Below are 25,236 nucleotides of genomic sequence, written 5' to 3'. Positions count from 1 at the left end.
GAACAATGTTTTCAGATATTGCAAGGATCTTTGATCCACTTGGTCAACCAATAACTGGTCAAGCAAAGTTGATGCTCCAGGAATTTTGGCAGCTCAAATCAGACTGGGATGAGCCGCTACCAAGGTTGAGAAAATGTGGCAGGCATTTCCAAACCAGTTAGATCAGGTTAAAACTATCAAGATCCAATATTGTGTCAATCAATCAAGTATCAACGACATTAGTCTACATGGCTTTTGTGATGTATCTGAGAGGAAATTTGCAGCAGCTGTTTATTTGAGGCCTATATCCAGACTGGAATTATATAGACCAGTTCTGTCCAGATTGATCAGAACAGTTCAATTCTCACTAAGTATACCAATCACAGAGGTTCATGCCTGACCAGATTCCACAATTACTCTTTTCTGGTTATCATCATCTCCACAATGCTGGAAAACATTTGTTGCCAATAAGTTGTGGAAGTTCAAACTACTATTCCTGATGCTAAATGACATCACATTTGTAGTGAGGAAAATCCAGTTGATTGTGCTTCCAGAGGAATCCCAGTTACTGAGTTATGATCTCATTCATGTTGGTGTCATGGCTCTCTTTAGCTTCATGGTACTCAATGCCCAGAGACAAATCCTACAATATTTCCTATAATACAGTAGAATGTGCACCATTAAGGTTTATTCTCAAATTGATGAATCATTATTGACAATGTTTTCATCATTGTCTAAGCTGAAAAGAGTGATAGCTTTCATACAGAGGTTTATCAACAACTGTCACTGCCCTGCTGCTGCATGTCCAGTATCAAGACAAAAACTAGATTCAGGTCTCTTACATTGGGTTAAAGTAACCCAGCACAACAACTTTGGCCCAGAGAATATGTTGTTAAGAGAGAACAAACCACTAACAAGCAAAAATAAAATAATATAACTGCATCCCTTCCTTGATCACAACAGAATTCTTAGGGTGGGTGGACGGCTTCAGTATGCAAAGATAACAAGCACATCTCATCTTGTTATCCCATCATAACAAGCTTGTGTGGTTATTCATAGATATGGAACACCACAGATTGTTTCATGGAGGTCTCCAGTTAGTGATGTCAAATTTAAACATTTTTGGATTATTGGAGCTTGGGATGCTACTTGACATCACATAAGATGATTCAGTGTGTACATTCAGTGTGTACATTCAGTGTGTAAGATGTGTGGAAATAGCCCAACAACTTATGGGTGACTTATCACCAATGCATGTGAATCCAGTTCATCTATTCCTTAAGTGAGGAGTCACTTTGCAGGCCCTTTTCAACTTCGTGTCATCAAGGGTCATGATCAGCACTCATTCAAGTCATATTTAGCAGTGTTTGTATTTTGTCACTCAAGCTGTTTACCTTGAACTAGTATGTGCATTGTCAACAGATGTGTTGGTGACAGCTCTCAAGCAGTTTGTAGCTCAATGAGGAAAGTGCTTGGATATATTCAGTGACTCTGGCACCAATATTCAGTGACTTCTGGCAGAACTCAAGAAACTCATAAAATATGTTTTAACCAAGCAATATAGTAATGAGGTATACAACTGGCTTGCCAACAAAGGCATTTCAATCCCCCAACCCCTCACTTTGGAAGTCTTTGGGAAGCTGGAGTAAGGTCAGTGAAGTACCATCTGAAAAGGGTACTAGGGCCCAACTAGCTAACCTACAAAGAGATGAAAACAACTATTCTGTCAAAGTAAAGCTTGTTTAAATTCCAGATCACTCAAAGCACTTAGCAGTGATCCTAATGATCTCACAGTTCTCACACCAGGACACTTCATTATCAGCAATTCCCTTTCAGCAATTCCTGAGCCAGATCTCACAAGCATCAAACCTAACCATCTTTCTTACTGGCAGCTGGGGCCAACAGATGTTGCAACATTTCTGGAGACATTGGAAATGTGAATATCTTGCACATCTACAACAATGACCTAAATGGACAGCCAAAAGAGAAAATATCAAGATTGGCAATTTAGTGCTACTCAAGGATGACGATCTGCCACCCACTAAATGGAAGATGGCTAGTTTAAGAACTTCATTCTGGAGAGAACAATTGTGTATGAGTTGTTACAGTCAAATTAGCATCCATACATATATAGCATTAAAGAATATTCTTTTCTTATATGTATTATTGATAGTTAATTGCATGATATTTATGAGAAAATGTATTTGATGAGAATGTTTGCAATTATTTTTTACTATTTATACTCATTACTATATGAAATATGAAAAATTTATCAATATATTTTATATTCCTAATGATACAAATATGAAAAAAGTCTTTTGTCATTACATTCTGTTTACATTGTCATTTTATATATTCTTTCATATTTCATTTCTTTCTTATCATTAGAAATAACTACAAATTATTATAAATCAAGGATAATAAATAGTTCTTTACTTTTCTATATGCCCATAATTTATTATTACAGATAAAATATAAATATAATTTTGCTAATAAAAGCAACTCACACAAGGTCAATTTATTTTTGTTAAGATTCAACAATTGTTTAATTATACATAGTAATCAGATAAAATATTTGTGCTAGATATTATTGTTATTTGTCATTCCATATTAATTCATTTTTTTCAATACAGCTTATTTTAATGATAATTGTAATAATTGGAAACATTTATGTATTACTTGCCTTGAATCTATATTTTGTCATTGTATTGTTATGAAATATGATTCAATGTATATGTTAATTAATAAACAAAATGCAAATAATAATAAATATTTTCATTCATTTTTGGCAAACTTATCTGTTCAGTCTAACTCTTGTTTTATCTGTAAAAATCAATATTATATATATAAAAAATGTTATTTTCTTATGATTGAATTATGAAATATCAATAATCTTACTTCTTATAATGACTACTTCAAAAAACATTTTCATAATGATGCACACTCATTTTGTTATGACAGCTGTTTCATCCCAAAGTGCAAGTTAGCTGTTGATTAAAAGTTTTCTTCCTTCAGAGTTATCTATTACTGAAACAAAACTTTATTTATAATCAAATAAAATACTAATATTTATCTTTTGTATATATAAAAATGTTATAATGTAAAATTATTTGTTGTTTGTAATACCAATAATCAAACATCTTTACTACACCCAATACCTGTAAAGCTATCCACCAACCAAAGCAGAATATAATCGGGCAAGAAATGGCTATAATACTAATAATTTTAATAGACAATTTGGCATTAGAGGTAGATGTTAGACGCCATCTCTTAATAAATCTAATAATTATAATTAATTAAATAATTTTAAATAATAATTTAGAATTACTGGAAGAAAAGAATCGGTTTGAAGCAGGACTCGAACCCACAACTTCTGCTATCCGTGCAGACATGTTATGAAGAGGGGATCAGGCTAAGGGTCCTGGTAGCGTAACTGGTAACGTGTCTGCACGGATAGCAAAAGTTGCAGGTTCGAGTCCCGCTTCAGGCCGATTCTTTTCTTCCAGTAATTCTAAATTATTATTTAAAATTATTTAATTAATTATGTAAGGAACCAAGTCCGAGCGTTATTTTTATTTTACTTTTATTTTGCTTATTATTCTATTTTTGTTTGGGGCTTATGTTTTGTTAGGACGAAGGTTTCCTCACCATTCACCTTAAGTATTTAAAAAGAGAAGAAATAAAACCCAACTCACCGACGAAAGAAAAGCGCCATAAGACTCACGCACATTTTCGCTCCCCGAGCGGCAAAGAATAGGTCCGCACCGAGAAGAGGGGGGGGGAGAACCTACAAGCACGAAATAAAACTCGCTAAACCTTAAGTAATAAAAACGTCCCGGAAAGAATTGTAAAAACAAATAATGTAAAAGGTTAGTGAGTAAACTGTCGGAAAAAGGGCTGCCAGACGATGAAAAACGTTATTGTTAGCATTTAAGTATGTAAATGAGGGGAGTGACCGCATTCAGAATTGTGACGTCACCTCACACTATAAATCCCGAGTCTCAAGTGAAGACGGAGAGGTGAATTCTGATAGCAACGAGCTTGGTGAGCTTCGCAGCAGTAATAGAGAGGTGTCCGATAGGATCTCGAATAGTTCCAAGGTGATTTGAAGTGATTCGAATTTGGATCGACAGTCTGAGAAAGTCTTGAGAGTTGAGGAAATAGGTTCCGAGTATATTGAGGTGACGATTAGGATCTCTAGTTTATAAGAATTATTGTTATAAGTTAAGCTTTTTGGTTTTGTCGGATTCCCAAGGGGAATAGAGTTAAGTTAGACATAGATTTGAATCGAGAATTGTCGGGTTGACTTTGTTGAATTTCTTAGAATAAATTATTGTTTGATTTTTACTAAATATTGTACATAGTTATTGCTAAACGACTAATTAAATCTTTGGTTTTTTTCTATTGACAAATATTGTCTTTATTTAATTCGGTGCACGCTTAAAGTCCAGGCCTGGCACGCTAACGCGAATCCGAGTAAAGTACCCGGTAGGTTAACGGTTGTTTCCGACACGGTAGAGTCGATAATCGTTGTAAACTAAAATAGTACTTTACAATTATAATTATTAAATTTATTAAGAGATGGCACCTAATGTCTACCTCTAATGCCAAATTGTCTATTAAAATTATTAGTATTATAGTCATTTCTCGCCCGATTATATTCGGCCTTGGTTGGTAGATAGTTTGTAATACCATTTACATCTATTAAAAGCATACAAAGAACATTATTACATTTGATGAACAAGTAAAGTTACATAATAACATATGTATAAATAATTTTTAGAATTAATCATAGTTCTTTTTCATAAAACATTGTTTAAACTAGGTTGTGACATTGTCACAATGCCAGGCTGCAATTTTTAATCATATTTTAACTTAAAAATAAATATAATTTTTGACACTGAATCTGTGATTACTCTTTCTCTAAGATAACTTTATTTTTCACATGAATGCATTTTAATTTCTACTCAAAACTGGATATGTATACACAATAATTACAGACACCTTTAAAAACCTTAAATCCCAGTAAATAACTTTAATAGATAAACATTTTTGATTTATTACTCAGATCATCTTCAGGTCTCTTTAATATTCCAATTTTGGAATGTAAGCAGCAGCAGCAGATCACTTCCAAACAAGCTTATCAGGCATATATGAAAAAGAAAGGATTGTAGGAATCACTGCAGACAACCTGGAGAGTTGTACTTTAAACGAGACAACTTACAGTAAGTGAAAAATGCTTTGTTTTCTTACAATTAATTTTGTCATGGATATTTTTGATCAGTCCTCATAAAGTAAATTTCTTTGTTTTTGTTATATTTTTAATGAATTTGGAGTTGTTTATCATTACTAAAAAATTATATTTCAACTGAATTCATATGACAATGATCTTTTAAAATTATGACCAGAAAATTAGTATTAAGCTATTATATAATTAACAAAGGATAAAAATTAGTATTTTTAATAGCATGTGTCTAAAACTTTCTAATATATAAAGTATTTCCAATTCCTACATTAATACATGCAAATTATAAAAGTAAAATTTTGATCATTATTTCAGTGATTTTTGCTTTATTCTATCAAGATTAGACATTTTTATATTATCTTTACTTCAAAATTTGATAAATTTGAAAGTAACTGCTAAGTTCGGGAAACAGAAATATTTATTCTTTTAAAACATCAACAAAGTTTTTATATGGGTAAACATTGGTAAATTTGTGATAAAATTAATTATTCTTTAATTATCCGACATATATTTTGTAAATGGATATGTTAACTATATTATTAAAGAGACCATACTCTCAAGATAACAGCATGGCTTTTTGTCATTATGAATATATTTATATCTTAGTTTTCTATATTTTTTTATGTTGTGTACAGGTGGTTATTTTGTAATATCATGGGAAATTTCATGATAATACATTGCTAATTTCATGAGAGGGTTCTTTAAAACATATTTAAATGCAATTTGAAAAAATTGTAAACCTATAAATGCCCACTGTCGTTTGTCTGTATGTCAGCTTGTCTAGCCTTTCCTTAATCCTGAGAACAGAGTTGGATAGACAAAAGACAATACCAGATATGGAAAACTTAGATGCAAAAAAGGGGGCAAAAAGCCCCGATTAACTATATAATAACTTCTAGTGCAAACCAGAAGTCATGTTATTCCAATTCAAAATTTTTCTCCTGAAAGAAGTTAGATGACTAACAGGAAAAGTATGATGTACAGGGGCAAGCCACTACTAATTTGAGATGGAAAGCATATATTTAAATTAAGTAAATTAAAAATATGATTAAAAAATTGCAGCCTGGCATTGTGACAATGTCACAATAAATAATTGCTCGTATATTGAACACTTTCCATCCTCGCAACTTTAAAAAATTTTTCTTTTTCATATTGACAATATTTTGATGGCATCTTGAATAGTAATTTTGTGATATATTGGTTATTTTATCGTACCTCATTTTGGACCTAAAAAGTATGGCAGATGCTCAAGATCCATTCAACTATCATCATCTGTAAGTTATACATATTATTTTACTTCTCTAATTAATGATAATTAATTATTTAATAGTCCATGTATTTGATATGTCTAGAATTTCACAGCAAAAGTTAAGAATGTTGTCCAAATAACTAAGGAATTTTAAATACAATAAAAAACTAATAACCATGTGTTTAAATATCATCAGTTCTTAGTTTATTAAAATATCAAAGAATAATTCACTTACCATCAATGTTTTGTTTGTAAATTTAAGATGAAACTAGTCTCCTAAAACACTTCTACAAATTTTCAATTTTCATCTTTTTACAATAGAAATCGTTTTTCTAACAGTTATAAAATGGCAATTTACTTAAATGAACAAAATTTTCAAATTTAATACATTCCACACTATCTGTGAGCAAAATTTCAAATCTCATCTTACATTACTTATTTGATAAAGTTGAACTTAAAAATTATCAAAAAATTACCAATGTTTATCCTAATTCCAACCAAATTAAAAAATTAACACATTAAACAAACTGTCTTTCAGCATTAACAGCTTTTTTTTTTTATAAACATAAAATATACATGCAAGTATTTTCAACAAAGTATTATCATCTTTGTCAGGCAAAAATTTCTTGAATAGTAGAATATTGAACATAATTTTTTTTAAATAAGAGAATATAAATTTAAAAGCATTTTATTTACAGAAAAAATATATTTCCTTTGACCATACATACATAGATGGGTCTAATCTACTTTCTGTCCTTTCACACACTGTATGAGGCAATAACAAATTCCACATGGCAAAGTCGACCTTTCTTTTGAGGCTCCCATTTGCCGCCAATATGTAAAACAGTTAACAACGTCCTCCAGCGGTAGCACATCAATTTAATAATTACATTTAATAAAAAATATAAAATTTGCCAGGACAAATAGTATTATTTACAGAAAAAATATATTTCCTTTGACCATTACATACATAGATGGGTCTAATCTACTTTCTGTCCTTTCACACGCTGTACGAGGCTGTACTTTCTGTCCTTTCACATGCTGTATATTTTTTATTAAATGTAATTATTAAATCGATGTGCTACCGCTGGAGGACGTTGTTAACTGTTTTACATATTGGCGGTGAATGGGAGCCTCAAAAGAAAGGTCGACTTCGCCGTGTGGAATTTGTTATTGCCTCGTACAGTGTGTGAAAGGACAGAAAGTAGATTAGACCCATCTATGTATGTATGGTCAAAGGAAATATATTTTTTCTGTAAATAATACTATTTGTCCTGGCAAATTTTATATTTTTTATTAAAAGCATTTTGTTTGATATTCTATTGGGTTGTTTGGAAAGTAATTTTGTTTTTTTTACCACAAGGGCAATTAGTTGTATTTTTACCTGCCAATTTCATTTTAAACTATATTGTCATTATATATTTTGACAGCTGATACTTCAAAGGTTATTTGTAAAAAAATTTTGTTTGATTCTGTGCAATTTTTTTTTTGGTGTCCCATCAAATACGGAAAATTGAAAGCAGCATTTTCAGCATATTTTGCTTTTTTATTACCAAAAAAATAAAAATGCTGTTAAAGCAAAAAAAAAATTGTGTGACATGTATGGAGAAGATGTGTTGACAGAACAATAGTGCCAAAACTGATTCACAAAATTTCATTCTGGCAATTTTGGTATTGAAAATGCCCCATGTTCTGGAAGGCCAGTTGAAGCTGATGAAGACAAAATAAAGGTATTGATCGAAGCAAACTGCCAAATAACAACACCAGAAATTGCTAGAGATTAAATTTCTTAAATTGAACCATTTATGATCACTTGAAACGACTTGGTTTCATTTCAAAGCTCAATATATGGGTTACACATGTTCTTAAAGAAAGAGATGCTCTCTTTGGTGGGATTTTAAGGAAATTATTTTTTTGAGCTTCTACCAGACAATTTCACAATTGATTTGAAAGTGTATTGCCATCAAATGGACAAATTGAGTGATACCATCAAACAGAAAAGCCAGAATTGATCAACAGAAAAGGTTTCAACATGATAATGCCAGATCTCATACAAGTTTGGTAATTCATAAGAAACTGTTACAGCTCGGATGGGATGTGCTACCATACCCACCAAATTTGCCAGTCTGAAATCTCAAATTATTACTTGTTCTGGTTTTTATAAAAATTTTTAAACAGTAAAAGATTTACTTCAAATGAGAATGTCAAAATTCACTTGAATCAATTTTTTGTAAGCAAAGATCAAAACTTTTATGAATGTGGAATCATGCTACTACCAGAAAGATGGCAACAGTTGATTTGTTGAGCAATTATTTGACTGTTTTGGTCAAATAATTCAATAAAATATTTATATATTATAAAGAAAATTGTTTTTTTTTTCCACAGGAAAAGAAACAAATTACTTTCCAAACAACCCAATATTCTGCAAGAAATTCTTGCCTGACAAAAATGATAATACATTGTCAAAAGTACAGTACTTGTGTATATATATTTCATGTTTATAATGAAAAATTGTTAACACCAAAAGACAGTTTGTTTAACATGTTAATATAACAAATTTCTTTAAGGATTAAATGAAAAAATAAATAATAACAACTAATGTTTTGTATTTTTTTACAATGTAAGTTAGCAGTTACTTTCAGATATTTGAATACAGTACCAAGTTTTACACAGTTCTTTGATCAATTTGTTAAGAATTGACATTATCATAATTTGCATTGCAGCAATATTTATTAACTAAATCAATAAAAAATGAAAATTTCTTTTTTTTTACAAAAGTGTTCATTTTAAGACCAATTAAAATAAGATGACATAAGATATTTTTAAATAGAAAACTTTTATATTTTGCATGCTTTCGACAGAAAAAAATTGAAGCAGACTTAATACTGGAATTTTTAGGCATTGCTTTTAATATTAAACAATTTAAAATTCCTTACCCAAAGATGGAAATATTATAATATATTCAGTATTGCATTGTGGACATGAAACACTTGTTCTACTATTGCCTGACTGTTTTGAATCAATCCAATCTTCTAGACAAATCTGATGAACCCATTTTGTTGTTCCACGACACTGGCATGGTTGCAACCATTCAGCATCAAGATCATCATCATCTACTGCTAAACATACCCAACAAGTACGTCTATTGTAATTAAATAATAAAATATATTAAAATTAATTTTGAAAATTATTTTAAAATTTATAATAAAAATAATTTTATTAATTAAAAACATTATTATATAAGCAATTTATACTATATGTATAATTGTTGAAATCATTGAAAACATTATTAGTCATCAATATTAATAGATGATTTTAATCAGGGTTGCAGAGTCTGTACACAAATGCTTTGACTCAAATTCCCAACTTTTCAGACTCTGACTCATTTATATATAAATTACAATATAAATTATAACTATGCTAATTACATACTTTTTATTTCAACTGAATACTTGCAATATATAAGACATTTCATCACACAATGTGAATCATAGGACTACTTTTTAGAACCATAACCTATTAAAAATCAGAATGGGAAACGTGATGGAAGGATACAGAGAAGACTGACTTCAGCATTCGTTCAGGAAAGAACTAAAAACAATACATTGACGGAAGAGAATATAATGAGAGCAGAAGATATACATATAAATAAACTGTATACATAGAGTTGTAGGATTCCATGCTAAAACAATAGAAATGACCTTATTAACATTAGATGTTAATTGAATAATTAAAAACAAAAATAGATATATTTAAATATTTGGCCTTTCTTTCAAAACAGTAACATTACAAACTGGTGTTCAGTATACAATCTCTTTCACATAACCCACGACATAATTTCATTGGATAGAAATCCAATGGAATTATGTCAAGTGATCTAGGGGGCCAAGGCCTGATCCACACAGCCAATCCATCATCCAAGAAACACTGTATCAAGTAAATTATGCAAGGAAACTGTCTAGTGAGAGGATTCATCATCCTGTTGAAACAGTACCTGGCAGGAAATCAGTTATCGCTTGGACATTCTTCATGTAACTAAAGGAGCAAGCACATGCTGAGATTCACTGAATGTATGCAAAAACTTTCAACTTTGTATTAAATTTTGTAATAAAAAACTGTTAAAAAAAATTAATTCAAAACTGCATTTAATAGACTGCTTTGTTTTTTAAATAAAATTTTATAATAATGTAGATCTTTTCTGGACACCCTTATAATACAAGATCAGTACATCCTGCTGTACAGATTTATCACACTAACAAGGAGAGGGCCAGATGTTCAGGACTCTAATTCAAATGAAACTTTGTGAACATATAGCCTTAAACACACACAGATCCTTGTCCAAATAATAGAACCCACTTCTCAAGCATTTCTGATAAATGAGCCTCTGAAAACAGTGTTTAGCTTATAAGTCTTTGGAAGGGTTTGCTTCTCATTGTAACAGCTATAGCTGAGTAGATAAGATGCTAGGCAGAAGCTACTTGATGTAGATTCAAACCTTTGCAATTTTAGTTTCTTTTTGTGTGTGTGTGTAACAAAATTATTCTAATTTATTTTTTTTATTTCTTCACGTTTATTTTCAGATCTAGTGGTATTTTTATATTTGAGTGTAACAGACATGAATGCATGAGGAAATTATCCGTGACACTAACAATTAAAAAATATGCTTCAACTATGCTACCCTATTTTCATATCAGACTTGTCTGTTTTGTCGAGACTTGTGGTGACACATAATACAAGCGAAAATACCTAAAAATAAATATGAAGAAATAAAAATTTTATTTAATGACATACAGGAGTTAAATCTTCAGAGAATTTGGAATGTTGATACTATGACAACAACCATATATGATTACTGCAATCATAGCTGAGGAAGAACACTGTCATACTTGCCAACCATCAACATTCAATGCTGACCAGCAGCATTTTGTATGCTCGTCAGGGGACAGGCCACTTTTCCCTTTTGTCGGCATTTTTAAAGAATTTGATATTATCATATAAGCACTTCATTTAATGAGTCTAATACCAATATATAAGTTTATGCTGATGATAATGTATGAATTGTATTACAAACGACTGAAGTGAACCAGAACGGTGTTCTCAGATTCATTCAATTGGGAAAGAACCTAAATCAGTATTTTTATACACAGTAATTATATCTTAGTATGGGTATAAGAATTTTTGTTCAAATGTAATAATTTTAAATGGCAGATATGATAAATTGCATCTTCAAGTCTGGCAATGTCAATGCTCTTAAATTGGCAGTGAAATCAATAAGACCAACTCATCATCAGAAGGAAACAAGTTACTTTTACAGTTAGATCAAATTATTGAGCAGTGCTACAGTTTCTCTGTCCAAAGGAAAAAAAAACACCTGATTCATCACTTAAGAATATATAGACCATATAATATGAACTTTCTCAAAAAAAGAAATCAAATGGTTCTGTGAGATTTTTGAGATTTTACAGATTTATAATCTTTATAAAATAGGTTGATGATGGTTTTGCCACATAGCATTGCAGGGCATCATCCTTTGCATTGCTGTGTAGCAAAAGGAAAAGATATTCACCATGATAAGAAAAAGTTAAAAAAGAGATAGGAAATATATCACAATCAGAAGAATCATTGTCCTTAATAATTGCAGTAAAAGTCAATAAACTGACTGATAGCAACTGTCATGAGTACACTAACACTAACAAAGCAAACTATAGCACAAATGCATACAACAACAGCATTCATCATGCAACAATATCAAGACTCATGACAGATCAAGATGGAACACATCATAAATTTACATCTAGATCTATGATGTGTCCTGTAAAATATTTGACATATTTAAAACTGTAATGTTAAAGAGTATAAAGCTTTTGTCCCTCTTAACAGTGTTTATGGTAATAGCTTTATAAAATATCATATGCAGAGATACCTTTAATAAACAAAATTTAATTTATTTAATATAAGACTTGTGCAATATCAAAGGTTAATAAAAAATTGTTGCACTTTGTGCTGTCAACATTTTTATTCAAAAATCAGTGTTTTTCTACCAAAGATCCAGCTATTCCCAATACTAAAGGTTGGCAAGTATGCACTATAGAAAATTTTTCCTTCATTTACATTTATCTATAATTATAAAAACCATTCCTTTTGTTGAAATGTTTTCATTTTTAATTTTCAACCTTCACCAGTATCAACTTTTAGAATTAAGTACAGAGTGGTCTATAACTCAATTATTCTAAATATATTTTATTTACAGAATAGATAAAACCAATTTGGAACAACTGCATATTATTATTTGCAATTTTTCCAATGAAATGACTAATTTATGAGTAATAACAATTAAAAGAATAACTACTTAATTTGATTAATTAATTTTATTCAATTTAATTATCATCATCATCGTTTATTGTCTATTGGAAATTTCTTCCCTATTACAAGGGGATCCCTATTATCAAATACCCTATTTCCCTATTACATTTACATTGTTTACTTGTTTTTTACTTTACAATACTTTTGATTTTAATTTACACCTATTTTTCCGCAAATACATTCCAAACATTTTTATTTTGAATCTTACAATTTTATTGTTCTATTTCATTAATAATAACATGTTTTAATACTTAATTAGTGTTAGTTTGTTTTGTTTTTATAAATGTTGATTATTTTACAAAAATAGTTATAAATTTTATCTAAGTCTTTTTTACCCATTTTGTTGAAGTTTTTTAACAATTCTATTAGCGAGTTGCATTTATAAGTTTGAGTTATGTCATAGTGTTCACGAATATCATTTAATTTTGGACATTTTAATATTAAATGATAAGGTGTTAAATCATCGGAGTTACATAAGAAACATTTTGTTGATAAGCTTATGTAAGTGTTGTTAACATACAGCGAATATTTATTTAAACGAAGTTGTGCTATAAAGCGTTTTACATTCAAGTTTACCGAATACAACATATATGATTGAACTGATGGTATTTTAAATATATCTAAGTACCACGGATGATATTTACTGCTATGTAAGGAGAACTGATCTTTGTTTATGGATTGTGCCATAGCTGAGTTTAAAAGTAGTGAGTAGCCTGTTTTCCAATCTTGAATGTTATCTTGAAATAGTAGTTCTGATACGCCAAAAGAGTTGCAGATAGTTTTTAATTTGTTATGCCATAGCTGTTTATTTTTTTGAAGTTTACTTTGCTTGATGTTTTCATGATATAGAGCAATCAAATTGTTGTCACTATTGAATTTGAGTCTGTAATAAAATTTAATGATTCGTTTTAATATAAACGGGAAGGACCATATACGATTGGTTTCATGACGTAGTGCATATCCGGGTATTGTCCGTTCTAACTGAAATCATCTGCGTAGATAGTAAATATGGAATCGTTCTAATTTGTAGAGATAATCCAAGCTCCAAATGGGACTGGCGTAAAATATCATTGGATTAATAATCGAATTGTAAAGTTTCATGTGTATTCTTAAGTCAGAAGTTTTCAATCTGCTGCATAAAAACAAAAGATCATCGATTGCTTGATTGACTTTATTGTTAAGTTTAGAAATGTGTGATTTAAATGTTAAGTTCCAGTCAAAATTAATTCCTAGGTAATTTATCTCATTGACAGTTTGTAGCAGGATATTTTCATGATAAATTTTTGTTTCATTAACAGATATTTTACTGTTGTTCCGAAAAATAATTATTTTAGTTTTACTTGGATTAACTGCTAAATATTTAGACTTAAAATGCGAATTTAATTGATTGATTTTCCTTTGGAGAGAAATTTTTGTCGGTGCTACCACAACCAAGTCATCAGCAAAGAGAATATAATGAAATGCTTTATTGCCTATGACTATACCATCGTTTACTTCAGAAAAAAGATGATCTATATCTTTCAAATAAAAGTTAAATAAATGTGGAGATAATGGATCTCCTTGAAGAATACCACGTGAATGCGTTAATGGTGGAAGAATGTTTTTACCGTGCTTAATCTTTATTTTATAATTTTGAAATAATATTGATATTGTTCCTGTAAATTGAGAACTAGCACCAATCTCCTTAAGTTTTTGTTGTAATAATGGTACATATACTGAATCGAATGCCTTTTTAATATCTATAAAAGCAGCATACACTTTTCTATGTTTTTTTACGAGATATATTTGAATAATCATTAGCAAAGTAAATATCGCAAATTCGGTGCCTTTATTTTTTGTATAAGCAAACTGAAATTCTGCTTCTAACTCGTTGATTTTGATCCAATATTGAAATTTTTTTGCAAGTATCGAGGTAAAACATTTTCTAAGTGTAGATAACAAAGCTATAGGTCTATAGTTTTCTGGAGCCATCTGGTCTCCCTTTTTATAGATCATCGTCATGATTATGGAATTCCAAGATTCAGGATAGGACAATGTGCTGTACATAGCATTGAATATTTTCAATAATTTTATTTTAGATTCCGTTGGTAGCATTTTTAAGAATTTGGTTGGTATGTTATCATCCCCAGGGGTAGTATTGTTTTTTGTTTTTTGAATTACTTCGTCGAGTTCATTCATAGTCAAGTCAGCGTTTAAGCAATTTAATCATCATAATAATTAATATTTCTTTCCATTGGAATTTTAAATTTTTTATAATGAAGCTTTGATAAAATTTCTTCCAAGTTTCGAATCTTATACAAATGTTAATATCTCCTAGATTAGCTTTTGGTCGAAATTTTCGGATAGTATTCCAAAATATTTTGCTATTATTACTATTATTTATTAAATTTGATTCAATTCTACAAAAGTAGTTTTTCTTTTTCGTCTTAATTAAGTTATTGTAGATTCGTTTGGAGTTTTTGTAATTAATCAAATTTTCTTTATTAGGATTTTGCCTATAAATTTTTAAATCTTGTTGCTTTCGCCGTTTTTCTTTGTAACAATCGGAATCATACCAGATTTTTTTATTTTTATTTTGCGCGTATTTGTTATCCTTGTTTGATATTATATAATCATTCATGATATTCATCATTATTTTGTATACCTCTTCACAGTTATTGTTAGTTACTTCTAGCATATTTTTAAACCGATTTCCAATTTCGGACTCATAATTGGCCAATTTGTACTTTATCTTGAAGTTGTTGTTATATATATAATCCGAATTCTCAAAAGGAAATAAACGGAATTTTGCTATTGTAGGAAAATGATCTGAAATATCAAAATTCGTAGTCTGAAATTCTACACAACAATCTAAGAATAATTCAGAGCAAATTGTGAAATCTATGGTCGAAGCACCCGTATTAGTCAAGCAAGTATGTTCAGCTGGAATATCCTGTTGAATTCTGCCGTTAAGAAGAAACAATCTGTGTTCTGTTAGCAACTCGATAAAGTTTTTACCCAATCTGTTGGTTTGTTTATCTTTCGAAAGACGTTTATTAGATATATTGAAATTGGCACCTTTATATTTTGAATCTATTAACTCACCAATCCTTGCATTAAAATCTCCCACTACCAAAATGAGCGGAGAAATATGACTCCAACTTTCTAATGTTTTAAACATATTTTTTAAAGTACTTAGATCATCAGGCGGAATATAAGCAATTAATAATGTTATTAAATTATTCGTTTTATTTACCAAAGTAGGCTTCTGTAATGAGATAAGAAGTAGCATATAATTGTTGAATTTTTTTATGTCAATTATTTTACCAAGGTTCTTTTTTATAAGGATACATATACCTCCGCTTGGACGGCCTGGACCTGTAGGTTTTTGTGCTTGGATCGATTCCACTATAAAGTTATTGAAAAATTTTGTTTTATAATACAAATTCGAAGTAATCCAAGTTTCAGTAATTGCTAAAATATCCGGATCGTATTTAACACAAAAGTTATTTATTAGTGACGTTTTATTTTTTATTCCTTGGCCATTCCAGTTAGCAATGGAAACCATTTGATTATTCTTTATGACTTTGTTATGTTGCGTATATTTTTGCTTAACATGATATCAACTGTCTGTATTTATTTGATTACTATAAGGACGAAAATTATTTACATAAACCAATTTGCTCAATTTTAGGCTATATGTTATTTTTTCTTGGTTTATCGTTAATATATCATTACGGAGTTTAACTTGGTCTTTTTGTTTTCGTAATTCATGAAGTATTGGGAATAAATTTTTCTTTCTTATCCTTGAGTTTTTAGTCAAATCTGGGGATATTTGCATGTCTTCCCATTCTTCTAATGTGTTTTTTTGTTGTTTCTTTTGAATAAAGGTATAGAAAAATTTATCACGAAGTTGCTTATTGCTGAATGTTATTCTTACTGTTGTATTAGGTTTCTTAGTTACTAAGTTTGTTTCTGTTATCTCAGTTTGGGCTATATCGTGAATGTTTAGTACATTAGTCATAAAGTTATATACCTCTAACATAGATATGGATTTCGAGCTTGGATATTTGTATACAATTATTTTTTTATAATTATAATCATTAATTAAAGAGTCTATTTTAAATTGCGTTAGTTCATTTTCACTTTTTTGATTTTCTAGTTGTTGTTTTAAATTTTTAATTTCTTCCTCCATATATATCTGTCTTTCCTTAGTCTCACGTATATCTTGACATATTCGTTCTACGTCTTCTTTTATATAGACCATTTGTTCTCACAGTTTATCATTTGAAGCATTTATTAAATCTGATATTTTAGTCCATAGAAGTGCAGTTGTGGTGTCAAGTTGACTTGCCGGATTAGTAAGAAGACTTGAATTAATATTAGGTGACTCACCTGTTGAGCCTAATGAATTCTGCTGACCAGGTTCCATATTTTGATTCAAGAATTCTTTTGTTCCTTCTTGTGAATCACTTTTCGGTTGTGTTCCGTAATCCGTAATGAGTTTGGAGCTTGAAGTGCTTGGTTGAGCTTGTTTGTTCTCTGTCCTCGTTCTGGTCAGTGGAGGTCTTCCACGCCTGACTGGAGATCTTTGCATATTATTATTTTTTGTATTATTGCTTTTTCCTTTACCTTCACTTAGTTAGTGTTAGTTTAAACTTGTTTAATAATAAGTTAATCAAATAAACAGTAATTCACCACTTCGCTGCACAAATGAAAAGGTTCACAGAAAAAGTCACTCGCAGCACCGACGTTCAAACATGTCCCCCATTTCTATGTATTATTTTAATATGCTAATTAGTACCAGAATTATTTTAAAATTAACACTTCTCCCACACCGGGTTGTATAAACAGAAAAAAATTTAAATACCTTCTAAAACCAATAACCGGTGCGAACTATTTTAAAATTTCTATTCAATTTAATTATTAAGATATTCAGATTTTATTAATTATTAAATCAGATTATTAATTATTCAGATTTAATTATTAAGATAAAATGTATACATAATATAATTAAACTATTTTTAAAAAAATGGTATTTTATAAGTTGCAAATGTAAAATGCAGATGTTTGAGTTTTAATCATTCTTAAAGTAATCTTAAAAATTTGTCTTGACTAACTGACTTAGGCATGGCCAGCTAAAATAATATAGGCCTAATCTTCCATCTTTGAAACATGATGAGTTTTGCTGGAGAAGTTCTGAATGTAATCACTAGAGGTACTGCTAATCCACTATTATTAGTCTGTCATTAGGATTTGCTTGCTTTCTAAATGTTTAGCATTCTAAACATTTAGAAAGCAAGCAAAACATTTTAAAAAATTAACTAAAAATATGGGATTTTATTTTGTCTTGTATTACACATCTGATAAAAGTGGCTTTTTATATCCACCAAGGAATTTCATTAACTTAAACTGCACATTTAAAAATTATAGAACATATTAAGCCTGTATTACTACTATATTGCTATATGTTTGTTATATTAATTCTGCATACTATGCAGGATTAATATAACAAACAAACATACTAATAATGATGATAATGACGACTGTCATTAGGATTTGATTGTTCTGTAGAATATTAATTATATGCAGTACTCATTTCTGTAGACTGCTGATTATGCAGAATTGAGTACGGCATAATCAACAGTCTACAGAATTAAAAAAATTGCAGTACTGAGTATTGGCAAATTCAGTACACTGTAGTAAAATATAATCAGTTTGTATGATATAAATGGGGATTATTGATGACATTCTTCTGGTCATAGTTTCAATTTTTATCATTCTTTTTTACTCAGCTAAAAAAAATTACATTATACTTTTGTTTTTTTAATTTCAATTAGAGATGGGCAAATATCACCTTTTTTGAATTCAAATATTAACTAGATCCATTTATTATTTCACTTGTTTTATTTATTTCAATACATTAGTAAGGTAAAACAAAAAGTAAAAAGAAAATCAAGTTACTAAATTTTAAGAACCAAAAATTTAAACTTTTAATTTTGACTGAGATTTAAAGTACAGTAGTATTTTTTAGATACTCTTAGCTATAACAGATTAACAAATAAATGCTCTCATACTTGCCTACTGCAGATTTTTATTTAGAGAAACAAAAATTTAAAAACATTCAAGATCTAGTTTAGTTCTTTGGTTTAATTAATGATAAGAAAAGAAGCAAAGAGGCTGTCCGTATGCAGTGGCAGATAAAATACCATTGACACACAGAAAAAATAAAATTTGTTTGAACTTCAAAACATTGTTTTTAAAAAACATTTATAATGGAAAATATGGTTTATTAGACAATCTGCACTATTATCATGCATATGTTAATAAAAGGTACTTATTAATTATTCAAATATTTTAATTTGAGTTAGTCCCCTTTGGATACTTCTGGATCCACTACTGTGTAGGGCCCAATACTGGCAGTATCCATAGATTTCAAATTTATTTTTTTATCAATGCAGTACTTGAGTATTCACAGATGTATTTACTCATCTCTAATTTCAATTAAATAATCATTATTAATACATTTTTCAATATTCTATAAATTAGTAAAATGAATAAATCAAAACTGCAACATAATTTTTTTTAGCTAACTAAAATAATTAACAAAAATGAAAACTATGACAAGGAGAATGTCATTGATAACCATATTTCATACATCGTACAAACAGATTAAATTTTACTGCAGCATATTGTACTTAATAAGATTATTGAATTTCCCCCTTCCTCACTTAGATATCTGTTTATCAGACTTTGCAGTATCATAACAGTTATGTGTAAATAATTTGTATGTAACTCTTCTAAAATATAGTATTTGTAAACTGAAACTTAAAATATTCAGACATGTAAAATATTATTCTGAATCAACTCTTCTTAAAAATAAATTAAGTTTTTCTCCCACTTCTCATTTTGAAGAGTGATCCAATATTGAATGGACTAAATATACGTAACTGTTTTTGTATTTTCATTTATTTCAAAATGAGTGAGTTTCAGATTGAAATTTTATACATTCGTTGTATTATTTAATAAACAATGTAAAAAATATTTTATTATGCCATCCTTTTTTTCTTAAAAAGGACAAGTTGCATAATTCCAAAAATTAGCTAACATTCTGACAAAAATATTAAAAGACCATAGAATAAATTTGCTTTTATTTTAACTTCTTGTTGCTCTCTTAACTTATAAGTTATTTTTGGATTAATCATTACTATACTCCAAGGAATTACTAAATTTATTTAAAAATTTATTAAAAATCAAAATTAAGAAACAATTTGTGTAAACTTTTTAACATATCCAAAATTTATTTTTTTAAAGAAAAAAGTAGTTTTACAAATAATATTTAGGAATAAATTAAAAAGTGGACATCATATTGAATAATTGAATAATTTCAATGAATTGAATAATTGAATAATTTCAATGCAACAGTCATTTGGATTATTCCTACTATCCTGAATAAAAACCTGCAAGTAAGATTGTATGCCAGATAATTAGCATAGTATCATATAGTAGTATTTGTAATGTAATATATTATATATTATAAAACTATCGTCCAACTAAATCCAAATATTATCAGGCTAGAAATGGCTATAATATTAATTATCTATAAGACAATTTAGCACTAGAGTTAGGCACTAGAGTTAGGCACTAGAGTTAGGCATTAGGCACCATCTTTTAATAAATTTAATAATTATACTTTTAATTTAAATTAAATAATTTAGAAGTACTGAAAGAAAAGAATCAATCCAAGATGGGACTCGAATCTGCAACTCCTGCTTACCGTGCAGATGCATTGCCAATTACACTACCTGGACCTCCGGTCCAATCTCCCTTTCCAGTATAATTACATTTAATTACGTTTACGAAAGGGGAAATATAATGATGTTTATTTTTATATATTACATTATATATATTGCATCATATCACATTTTTTAAATATAAAACAGCATCTTTTATTTTTCTAGCAATTAACTTGTGTACTTAGAAAATGTTTTCGATACTATAATAAACACTGCTATGTATATGTTATGGACAAAGTGATTAATATGGGTATTATGAATAATGACAACCAATTTTTTTTTTTTTTTTTTTTTTTTATTGTAATAAATTTCAGTAATTTATCAAATTGACTGGTCATTATGAATACTGCTATCATCTAGTCGGGCAAAGTGATAATAATACGTTGAGGAGTGATCATCTGACATACACTAGCCAATCAGCACTCGAATCTGAGTTGCATGTGCATATGCATTTAGTACCAAATTTGGTAGCAATCACAACTGTTTATGCTCTCAACGGATTCCTCCCGGAGGGGAGCTGCCGGCCAGCCGCAGACTGTTTAACGTCACTAGTTATTTATTCACAATATTTCTTGAACACATGTATCAATATCTAGTGATATTAAACAATTAAGCAGCTCCCCTCTGGAGGAATCCGTCAGGAGCACAAACAGTTGCAATCACTGCCATGATGGTGCACATAGGTAAAATTTTAACATTTAATTAATATAGTTAATAGTTAATAGTTTAAATAATATAGTTAATAATAAAATGCCTTAATTTTAAAAGGTTACATGTTCTTTTTAAAATACTTTGAAATAATTTACAAAAAATAAATATTTCTAAATGAAATAAGTGGAGTTTTTTAACCAAATTAAAATGTTGCACAATTTAGAATTTAGTACTAAACACAATATGCACATGCAACTCAGAGTACTGATTGGTTAACGTATGTTGGATGATCACTCCTCAACATATTATCATCACTTTGCCTGACTAGGTGATAGCAGTATTCATAATGACCAATCAATTTGATAAATTAAATCAATATTTATCACATTGAATGCCCTTTTTGGTCATTATGAATAATGACCAGGCATTATGAATAATGCCCAATTAATCACTTTGTCCATAATATATACACCAATCCTAATATAATGTATTCTTGCTAATCCAAACCTGTGCTAATCTGAACTCCACTTAATCCAAATTGAAAATTTGGATTAAGTGGAGTGGATTAAGTTCAATTTTCTGCTAAATATTCCAATCAAAAACTAATCATATAGATTTTTTAAAAACATGATACATGTTAATTTACAGTTTATGCATTAAAATGTGTAGTATGCAAGTATAAAAATTTTTAAAATATACAAGAGAGCACTATATATATACTGTACTACATAAAAAGTTGTTTTCATTATTCTCTTCTCCAAGAATTTTTAATACAAAAGCATGGTTAATTTATGAGAAGGATATGATATTAGATTTAAGAATATATTACACAAATTATTCATACAAAATGAGGAATATATATATATATATCTTGATTACTTCAATTTAGTAAAAATTTCCATGACTTAAATTTTTGATTTATTAACTGTAATTGTGTTTTTTTGTTAATAATTAAATAATAATTGTGCTTTGGATGTTATTGAACTGTTTTCTGTGTTGCACAGAAATTATTTTGTAATAACAAAAGTACTTGAACTACTAAAAATGAACGTTTAATAATGATTTGTGATATTCATATCTTCAAATTAAAATTCATCGTTTGATGTTAAAACAATGTTTTGTGTATAGCTTATGTGTCTATATCCACACCAGATATATACCTAATTACTGTAAGTAGATTTTATAATTGTAATAATTCATACAGGTTTTAATGGCTTTTTATATTAAAGCCAAATGATTGCTGGATTATATCAGGCTATATTACTACTTCTATTAATAATTATATGGTAAGTAATTAAAAATAGTTGGTGTTAGGCACCATCTCATGCTAAATTTAATAATTACAATTAAATTACTATTTTAATAATTAATTTAGAAGGTTCTGGAAGAAAAAAATTAGCCCAAAGCAGGTCTCAAATCTGCAATTCCCACTTACTGTGTGGTCACATTGTCAGTTGCAGGTTTGAGTCTCACTTTGCTGATTCTTTTCTTTCAGAACCTTCTAAATTAATTATTAAATTTAGCAAGAGATGGTACCCAATACCTATTTCTAGTGTCAAACAACTTACCACTTAATTATTAATAGTAGTAGTAATATAGTCCAATATAATCTGGCTTTAATATACATCATGCCAGGCTTTTTACAGTTAATATATTTACAAATGGCATATCTAGAATACTTATGATGCAGCATCTTTATGATACCAAAGTAGTTTTATTACTTTAAATAAAAATGAACATACTAAAATGTCATATAAACTTTGCATATCACATGATGTCAATGCAAAAAGTAATCTTGTACGAATAGAAAAAAAGCAGAAAAATGTAAACTGATATTTTTCAGAAATACACACCTAAGTGTAGAACACAGACTAAAGATAAGTACAGTACATATAAATTCAAAATAAGTAATTTCGATAATTTCTGGTAAAAATAGGAAATTTAATGATTTTATACCTTTTCTATTCCTCCTTTTTGGAATCAAACCAAGTATAAATAAATCTGTAATCTATATAATTTATAATCAATCTATCAATTTAAAATCATCAATTATCCATTTCCATCTTCCACTTAACAATTTTAAAAAGCTAATGAAGGAAGAATGATGTATAAAAGTTATCTAACTAAGGTAATTGAGTAACATTCTAAAAGAAAAAAAATACAAGTCTAAAATCTTACGAATCTTATTGTACTTTGCATGTGGTTTGAAAACTATTACATTGGTAATGTTTTCGGTCCACTTCTAGGACCTTCCTCAGGCAGAACCCTCCAAAATTGACTCTTTCTGGTGCTAGTGGTGTTCTATTTTGGAATGTATACAACTTCAATGCATTTGAATTTAGAACTAAAGAGAAGACATGGCAATGTATGTTTGACCCAACATTATAGCAAACAACATAGGTGCACTTGATTGAATAACAAAAGGAAAAATTTATAAAAAAGAACAGATTCCAAATTTGAATGCGTCGAAGTCACATGCATTCAAAAATAAAACACTAAATAGCACCAGAAAGGGTTGATTTTAGATGGTTCTATCTAAAGAATGTCCTAGAAGTAGACCAAAAATATTAGTAACAAAATAGTTTTCAAACCACTTGCAATGTGCAATAAGGTTTGTAAGTTTTATTTATGATAAATGCTTTGTTGTTAGCAGATTATTTTAATGAGTACAAGTCTTTGTATTCTCAAATCTGCCTTGAAAAACATCAATATTCTCAAAATCTTGGATATGCCATTGTTTCCAAACATAATTTAATTTAAGCAAAACAAAATTTATATTTTGGTATTGTCGTCATTTATGTTTTAGTAATAATAATGTTTTACTATGCAATTTATTAAATATGTGAATTAGACATAAAATTCTCACAGTTCAGCTGCTTCACCTTCTGTCCATACATAAATGTCTTCCGTCTCTGTCCATATATGATAAGCACATTATGTCTGTTTTCAGTGTATCAAGTGTTACATAGCTACTAAGCAATATCAGATATACCTTATATATTATTGTAGAAGGATTTTTTGGTTACGTAATTATATAAATATGTCTTCTATCTTTATATTATCTATACAATTCAACCTTGGTTGCATAATACAGTTTATCTTTGATATACAGATTAATCAAGTTTTATTAATATTTGTAAAGTTTTTTTGTTAAAACAATTTTGCCACAATATACACTTACGAATAATTTTTCATTGCTATTTAATTTCAATCTGAAAATCTATAAAGATTACAGTTTGAGTTAATTATGATATTCACATTACAGAAATACATATAATTGTCACAGTGCTTTAAATATTACATATTAAAGAAATCACAAACCTTTCTGTATCAGATTCACGTACATCTAAAGTATTACTCGGAGGAAGACTAGACATATTTGTTTTGAATTAAAACTGAAAATACGAAAAAATTTAAATTGCAAAGTAATAAACTAATCTTTCAAAATTAAACCATTAAAAAATGTACTTATTTACATTAATACTAAATAAGAAATCCCATTTTAAAAATCCAGTTTTCAAAGATGTTAGTTTCATATGAAAAACAGATGATATTTATCACATTTTTGCTATTAGCGACACCTCTGAGTTTTTAACATCTTTTAGAATAATTTAAATATTTTAATTCTTCAATGATTATAGAGTAATGACTATTTTCACTATTACAATAAATTGGATTAATTGATTGACAATTGTTCAATAAAAATTTTAAATACTTAACAATACATCGAATAATCAGTGGCTTAGGGCGCGTTTTTTTATGCAGCGCTCGAGAAGCGCTTTACAGCTAATTCTCTGAAACCCGTTTCTAAATGGCCAACACTGCTCGTGACGTCATTTCGCTAGACTTTCGCTGCATAAAAAACGCGCCCGTAGCGTAGTGGGGAAGGCAGGAGCGGCCCGCCCCAGGCGGCACTTTTAGGGGGCGGCAGAATTTCACAATAAATACACAATACACAATATACATGTACAATA

At 29.1% G+C, this 25,236-nt stretch overlaps 1 protein-coding gene across 2 annotated transcripts in view; it reads right to left on the bottom strand.

Annotated features, from left to right (window-relative positions):
• LOC136979880 (E3 ubiquitin-protein ligase MARCHF5-like) overlaps positions 1-24,839 on the bottom strand; it is a 38,025-nt gene extending 13,186 nt beyond the window's left edge. Inside the window, exons 1-3 of one of the 2 annotated variants that reach the window (XM_067275906.1) lie at positions 24,739-24,839; positions 24,584-24,657; positions 9,410-9,618 (exon numbers count right to left, since the gene is read on the bottom strand). In XM_067275906.1, the coding sequence (XP_067132007.1) occupies positions 9,410-9,618; positions 24,584-24,639 (265 nt within the window). In that variant the 5' untranslated portion in view covers positions 24,640-24,657; positions 24,739-24,839. The remainder of the gene's footprint in view (positions 1-9,409; positions 9,619-24,583; positions 24,658-24,738) is intronic. The other variant, XM_067275907.1, reaches the window with a different exon arrangement.
• Between the last annotated feature and the right edge of the window lie 397 nt (positions 24,840-25,236).

Source organism: Centruroides vittatus, unplaced genomic scaffold (assembly GCF_030686945.1).
Source record: "Centruroides vittatus isolate TY-2023 unplaced genomic scaffold, ASM3068694v2 contig_651, whole genome shotgun sequence".
Taxonomy (NCBI): Eukaryota; Metazoa; Arthropoda; class Arachnida; order Scorpiones; family Buthidae; genus Centruroides; species Centruroides vittatus.
Note: the sequence above shows the minus strand (reverse complement) of the source record. Positions and strands in the feature narration are given on the sequence as shown.